Source organism: Pipistrellus kuhlii, unplaced genomic scaffold (genome assembly GCF_014108245.1).
Source record: "Pipistrellus kuhlii isolate mPipKuh1 unplaced genomic scaffold, mPipKuh1.p scaffold_m20_p_20, whole genome shotgun sequence".
NCBI lineage: Eukaryota > Metazoa > Chordata > Mammalia > Chiroptera > Vespertilionidae > Pipistrellus > Pipistrellus kuhlii.
In genome coordinates, this window is record NW_023425516.1 from 16,949,492 (window position 1) to 16,956,333 (window position 6,842).

The window sequence follows — 6,842 nt, forward strand, 5'->3', positions numbered from 1 at the left end:
TTGTCTCACATTCCTTAATTTATTATATATATATGCAGATCTGTCTTATGTACAATACTTGGTTCTATCAAACAATCATACAAGGCATTCTATTGGTAATCCTCCCCAAAACAGATTCAGATAAAATAGATCTTTGTGCACTCCATGGACTAGCAAAACTCAAGACTTACTGATTGCACTTTTGAGGCTGTACACTCCATTCAAAATATACAGAATTAGGATTAAGGCGGTGCATGTGTGCTGAAAGAAACCACAGGATTCGGAACGAGTGAACTGTATTCTGCTGGCATCAGAGCCGCGGTGTGAACAGCAAGTGCCATGCATATGGCCTTCCAGTGCAGTGCGAGGGGCTTCTGAAGTCTAAGGGGATAGCGCGGGGCGGGCAGGCAGCTGAAGGCCCTGCTGAGGGCATCGCCGCGGCTCATTCCTTCTCCGCCTCTCCTTTCTTGGGCTCTTGCTTCAGTTTGTAATCAGCCAGGGCGGCCTTGATGGCGTCTTCAGCCAGCACTGGAAGGACAGGAAGGAGAGAGCCTGAGTTTCTAGACAGAAACAGTCTTAGGAGGGAATTTCTAAGAGGCGAGGCCAGTGGTTGTTGGGCAGGGCTTCATGGTTACCCAAGTTAGTTTCTGAGACTGTGGATCGACTTCCTTTTCTGTAAAACCGGACAATCCTGCTTTTCTTGCTGGGACTGTGTAAGGACTTACAATGTGGCTGGCACACAGTAGGGACACAACAAATACTCGTTCTCATCTGCTCCCAGGAGAGACTGAAGTGAACGTAGTGGGTGCTGGTTAAGCTAGCTGGCATAACTTAGGTCATGTCATTTGTGGATAGGATGGTGTCGGCCACATGACTCTCTAGTGATCTTAAACTTGAACACTTACTTAGGAGTGAGGCTGTGGAGGAAAAGAAAAACCGAGAGGGCTGGAATGAGAGCCTCGGCTCAGGCCTCAGGACCCGAGAAGCCGGAAGGAAAGGCTGGGGTTTTTCTGAAGGGGGAGGGAATGTTTACAAGCTGTGCCCTTTATTCACGGCTACTTGAAATTCCAACTCAAGTGGAAAGAACCTGGGTCTCGGCAGACTTCCTGAAGACTGCATCTGCGTGTCCCTGTCCCGGTCCTCGGCTCTCCTGGCAAAGGCCCAACTCTCTGCTGGTGTTTAACTAATTTGGTCAGTAAACCCCATCACTGTTAGGAATGCGGTTTCTCATTCCCTCCTTTCCCAACAAGGTTGAGAGAAGAGGGAAATAGCTTTAAATGTAAGCCAGAGACTGAGCTGGAAAGCCAAGCCTCAGTCTTAAGGCATCTGGGCTTAAGTCATCCCATAGACGCAGATACAGAGCAACGAATGTGCACAGGAAGTGAGGAAATACACACGAGCGGGTTTTGTGGAAGATGAATTTTCTCCTGTGGCCCTCACTTTCCTGCAAGGGGGGAAGGGGGGAACAGCACAGATTCTGGAATCAGAGACCGGGGTGTAGATTCTGGCTTTCTCGCTTAAGAGCCGTGTGACTGGTGCTTTCACCTGAACCTGTTCCCTCACCGTAAGGGGAGCGGAAATGGCACTTCTGTGGCCCCCGGGATGTCCCTGAGGTTTACAAAGGACGCTATGGAGTGCTCAGCAGGAGGCCTGGCTCACACCACCTCCCAGAGGCTGTCCTGGCGATGGCTGAGGCCGGGCTTGAGCCCTGGAGAGGTTATAGACGGACTCCATGACCACAAAGGACCCGTCATTACTGTCACAAATGCAGGTTGACTCCATTACCAAATTCCTCCCCAGTGTCCGGCCGCAGAGACTTACTGGAGCAGTGCAGCTTCACCGGGGGCAGGCACAGCTCCTTGGCGATGTCTGTGTTCTTGATGGTCAAGGCTTCCTCCACCTGAGGCACATGGGAAAGACACGCGGTGGTGTCAGCGATGCTGTCTAGAGGGACAGACAATACCCTGGGAGGCCCCAGAGGCCCTCAGGACAGGGTGAATGGGGGAGGTTGCTGTTAATGACCTTCTCAGGACCCCACCTGGGTGTCAAGGCTGCAGGTGGGACTCTGGGGCAGGAAGTGAGCACAGCGGGGGGCTGGGGTGAGCAGGGCCAGCACAGACACTCTAGGAGCTGAAGAGAACCTGTGAGAAGTCTCCTAGGAATTAGACTTTCTGGAGGCCAGAAACACGAGTCTTTTTCTTTAAAAGGCAGTGACTTCCTATTGCTGGTTTTGTGAATATCAGCTTCTCCGATATCCTTGTACCAAATGTTTAGAGTAAGTCCCTTCAACTAGCAGTGCTGATGGCACTAGGCGGTCGGAGGGACGGACAGGCAGTGGCACAGGTGGGTCCTGGGCTGGGAGCTCCCTTTAGGCTCATCCTCTGCTGAAAGGAGATCAGCTCTACCTGCTTGGGGCTCGGAGCAGAGTCCGAGGGCAGAACAAGAGGCAGGCGGCTCCCTGCCCACCTGGAACAGCCCCAGCAGCTTAAGGAAAGCCAGCTTGCCCCACCTGTCCCCTCACTTCCCAGTGCCACTCACTCTACTCAATTATGACTTAAGTTCTGTTCCTGGGAACTCAGATGGGAGGGTGTCAAGGTCAAAGAAAGGTCTTCTTCCCCCATTTTCTGACCACATCTCAGAGGTCCTGGAGCACAGGTGCCTGTCTCCTCTTCCCCCCTTTCCCTGCAGACAACTGGTGACATATCACCGCAGAGCCACCTCCTGCCAGTCAGGCCAGGCCTGGGCCTCCTTGGCCCAGAGGAGCTTGCCAGCCAGAAGGCCCCGAGCCACGGAAAGCAGGTGGTGTGCGGTGTGGCATATGCTGTGCTGTTGAGCTGCCCAGCTCCCCAAGCGCACTTCTCTTTAACCCTGAACTTGGTCCCTCAGGGCTATAAGGATGAGCAGCCTGCGGGTTAGCTTTTCTGAGAGGGTTGAATGACTAGGTTTTAGAAAGTCCAGTTCTTTACTGGGTCTGGGACCTTCTGCTTCTGCAGCTGCTGGGGAGAGAGGCGCTGGCAGAGAAAAGGATGGAAAGATGTTCCCGCTTTTCTCCACTCTGGGGGCCTGCAACCAGCCACCTGGGTCACTGTTTTGATTAGCTTGCTCACCCTGCCCCTCCCCTCGATGTGTATGTGATCCTTCAATCCCTCTGTTAGTACAGGCCGGTTTGTTATTCCACGAATCCTTAAAAGCCACCTGCAGTCCTTCCCGCAACAGGATGGGAGGACATAAACAAGAAAACAAACCACTACACAACACTCCCTGACCTGACGACAGTCCTAAGAAATTACACCACCAGCAGCCCTGGAGAAAGCTAAGGTTTCTCTTAAGCTCTATCTTGTTAGATGGAGAGGTGAGGATCTCTTTTCTATTTAATTAGAAAGAAAACATCACAGAAAATCCCAAATGAAAATAATCAACAACAACAAAAAACCCAAACTAAAAAACACTTAACAAAACAAGCCACTGTTCTCAATGTGGAGAATTTAATAAAAATCTGGGTAGGAGAAATTAAAAAGAAATTTAAAAAAATTATCAGAATGTATTTTTTTTAAAGTCAGTTATTTCTCTGCCCGCCTCCCCCCCCCCCCCCCCCCCCCCCCCGACCTTTCCCTTAACTGAGAGCCAAGTTTGTGGAAAACGTGACTTGATTCTGTCAGGCTTGCGAGTGACCTTACCGTCTTTCCTTTCACCCATTCGGTGGCCAGCGAGCTGGAGGCGATGGCGGAGCCACAGCCAAAGGTTTTGAACCTGGCGTCCACGATCTTCCCCTGGTCATCCACCTGGATCTAGAAGAGACAGGGTGGGGCTGTCTGTAGGAGCGCCACTCACAGGGCTTCCCGGGCTCTTCCCAAGACCTCGGCCTTGTTTCCCCTGGACGTTGTGGCACTAATGATGGTATTTTCTGAGTTTGCTTTGTCTTGAAGAGCTCAGGGATGAAGAGTTAAACACAGACAATCGTATAGATCTGATAAGCTAAATAATACGCCCCTCTGAAGTTCTGGTTGGTTGTTTTGAACCCTCACCTGCTTGTTGGCTGTGCAGTTCTGCTCGCGGCTGCTGTGTCTGTCTGCCCTGGAAACGCCGGGGGAGCCTACACACGGTCTCTAGCTAATGCTTTGTTCTTGGACACCACACTGCGTCTAGTGGTCCCGCCCTGCCCCATTGCTGTTTTCTGAGATAGATGGGGAGACTGGCGCGCTGCCCTCCCTCTGTGATGAAGCAGGTTGTGAATGAAGCTACGGTTTACCCAGCCTTCCTGTGGCCCTCAGTTTGGAGGAGGTCTGATTGACTGGATTTCTTATCTCACAGGGGATGGCTAGCTCAACGGCTGTGGTTTTCCTTTGGTAAAACTCACAGAATCGTTTACTTAACTGACAGTGGAACTGAAGCTGATTCAGTGAGCAGCTCAGGGTGATCAGTTGATTGTATCGGAAAGGGTCAGCACAGTGAACCAGCAGGAGCGCTAGGACAGGCTCTGCCCCGATCACCAGCACCCCCATCATCCCATCGGAGACCAAAGGAGATGTATGCAAGTGCTGTGTGAACTCTGAAGCCAACAGATTCCCATTCCCATTCCAGATGAAACCAGCCGTACCTGTAATTTCATCACATCGCCACACGCTGGAGCCCCCACCAATCCAGTCCCAACATTTTTAGATGTCTTGTCAAGAGACCCCACGTTCCTGGGATTTTCATAATGATCGACAACCTGAAATGAGAGTTAAGAGAAATCACTATCACTCTTTTTTGGTCTTAACTTAATGGCAAGCACCAAGTCAGCCACCTGAATTTGGCAGGCAATCACTAAATGCCAAATGAGAACCGTTTGTGACCCAAAGTCTTTTTGCATCTCCTTTCCAATGACCTTAAGAGGTTTGTGATGCTGGAGGAAAACCATGTTTTCCCTCCACAGGCTTCTAACCACCTGTAACGATTGGACCTTTAACCACCTAAATGGCCAGCTTGAGCTCCAATGGCATTTTTGTTACTTCCAAATACAGTTTCTTCTTGAAGGATAATGACTATTCAAAAGTTCTAAAAGTAACTATGAGCCATAAATTGAAGGCTTTCCCAGAAGCCTCGAGGAGACTGCTACAGGGAAACCACTGTGAAACGTGTCCGAGTGGGCACGATTATAAAAATCACTGTCCCATCACTAGTTCCGGGCCCTGAAACCTCCCCGGGGCAGCAGCGCACCCCGGTGGCCAGGAGGTGCCAGCCCCAATCCCTCCAGCGGGCACTGTCAACAAGACACACCCCTGGGTGGGGGAGGAGCCAAGTCCTGGGCGACTAGGAAGCCAGAATAAATGTTTATTCAGACTGGCACATGGAAGGTTCTAGTAACATTGAGATTTATTATTATTATTATTATTTTTTTTTTTTACCAGTGTACGGATCGACTGGTTCCCCTCCCCCCACCGTTCTGACGAGGATGTCGACTACAAGCCCAAGGACCTACAAGGTAATATCCAATCTGTACCGTTTGTCCCCAAGTTGAATTACCACATCCTTTAGTTAGTGGTGTCCGAGTGCCACTCAGTCTCCTGTCCAAGGGACTTTACACGTCTCTTCTCTCCCCCTTCCCCCCTCCCCCTCCTACCCAAGGCAAGGGCTGCAAATTACACACCCATCCCTATGCCCCGCCCCAAACAAAACATGAAAACAAACACAAGGCGGTGCATGGGCTCCACCCGGAGGCTCTGAGCTCCTACAAGAACCGCCACGGCGGCACCTAAAAGGTCTCTCTGTGCCGGGCACCCTGCCGAGGCCCCCGCGAGCATCACCTTGCGTGGAGGGTTCAGTTACCCACTCTACAAACGGGGAGGCAGGCTCGGCGAAGGTCAGCGACTTTCCCAAGGTCACCTGGCCAAGGCCGAGCTCCAGGAGTCCGGTCCTAACGGGACCCTCCTCCCTGGGCTCTTAGGATGTCCAAGGGCGGGATGCACGACGTCGCGGCCAGCGGCAGGGCCCGCGGACGGTTCTTTTTATTTCACGCGCCGTCACTGCGCAGCAAGGCAGGCGGAGGTAGTGTCACGCGAGGGGGGCGATCCCTCCATCCAAGGGCCGGGCGCCATCCCCACCCCGGGCCACAGCGGGGGCTCCCCCAGCGCCGAGAGTCCCGCGGCCACTCCTCCCCACCCTGGGCTTCTGTCCGGCACCTGCACCCGCCGGTCCCGTCGACCGTCCCCGTCCCCCCGCCCTGATCGCTGCGGACCCCGCGCACCCCCTACCTTCTTGTGATAGAGCCGGGCGGGAGCTGACAGCTCCCGGGCCGGCAGGCGCGGGGTCTGGAGCAGCAGGACTGACGCAGCGCGTCTCAGGCGGCCCGCTCCAGTCGCCGCCATCTTGCCGGCTAGCGCCTGCGTAGTCCGAGCGCGAGGCCAAGGGGCGGGGCGCGCCCGTGTGATGTCACCGCGATTGCGTGCCCGAGCCGTCACGCGCCGGGCACGTGGGCCACGCCCCTCGGGGAGGCGGGGCGCGGGGCGGAGCGGGAGGTCTGACGGGCAGGAGGGCTTGTCCTTGGTGTGTACGAGGGTCTCGGGGTGGAGTGCGGGACTCGCGTGGACGTCCACCGAGACCACCGCCCGAATGCGGCGCAGAGGGCCACCCAGCCCATATTTTTAACCCTAATGTGCAGCTGAGAGCTTTTCGGTTCCGAGCCGTTTAGTAAGGTATCCAGGGTTGCTCAGAGAGTTAAGTGCACTTGGGATTCAGATTCAGATAAACCGAGTTAGAACCCCGGCTTTGCTCCTCCCTGGTTGTGTGACCTCAGGGCGGCAAATGATATTAGCTCTCTACGCCTCGATCTTTTGTAACATGTAATTCAAGGACAATTTTTTCATTCATGGGTAAACACCTAC

At 53.4% G+C, this 6,842-nt stretch overlaps 1 protein-coding gene across 1 annotated transcript; it reads right to left on the reverse strand.

Moving 5' to 3' along the window:
- On the reverse strand, window positions 1–6,368 carry ISCU (iron-sulfur cluster assembly enzyme). The gene is made up of 5 exons (XM_036449255.2): window positions 6,213–6,368; window positions 4,577–4,690; window positions 3,657–3,767; window positions 1,801–1,879; window positions 1–507 (listed from the first exon to the last, which is right to left on the reverse strand). The coding sequence occupies exons 1-5, from the start codon at window positions 6,324–6,326 to the stop codon at window positions 422–424; spliced, it is 504 nt and encodes a 167-aa protein (XP_036305148.1). The 5' UTR covers window positions 6,327–6,368; the 3' UTR covers window positions 1–421.
- Window positions 6,369–6,842: the final 474 nt, after the last annotated feature.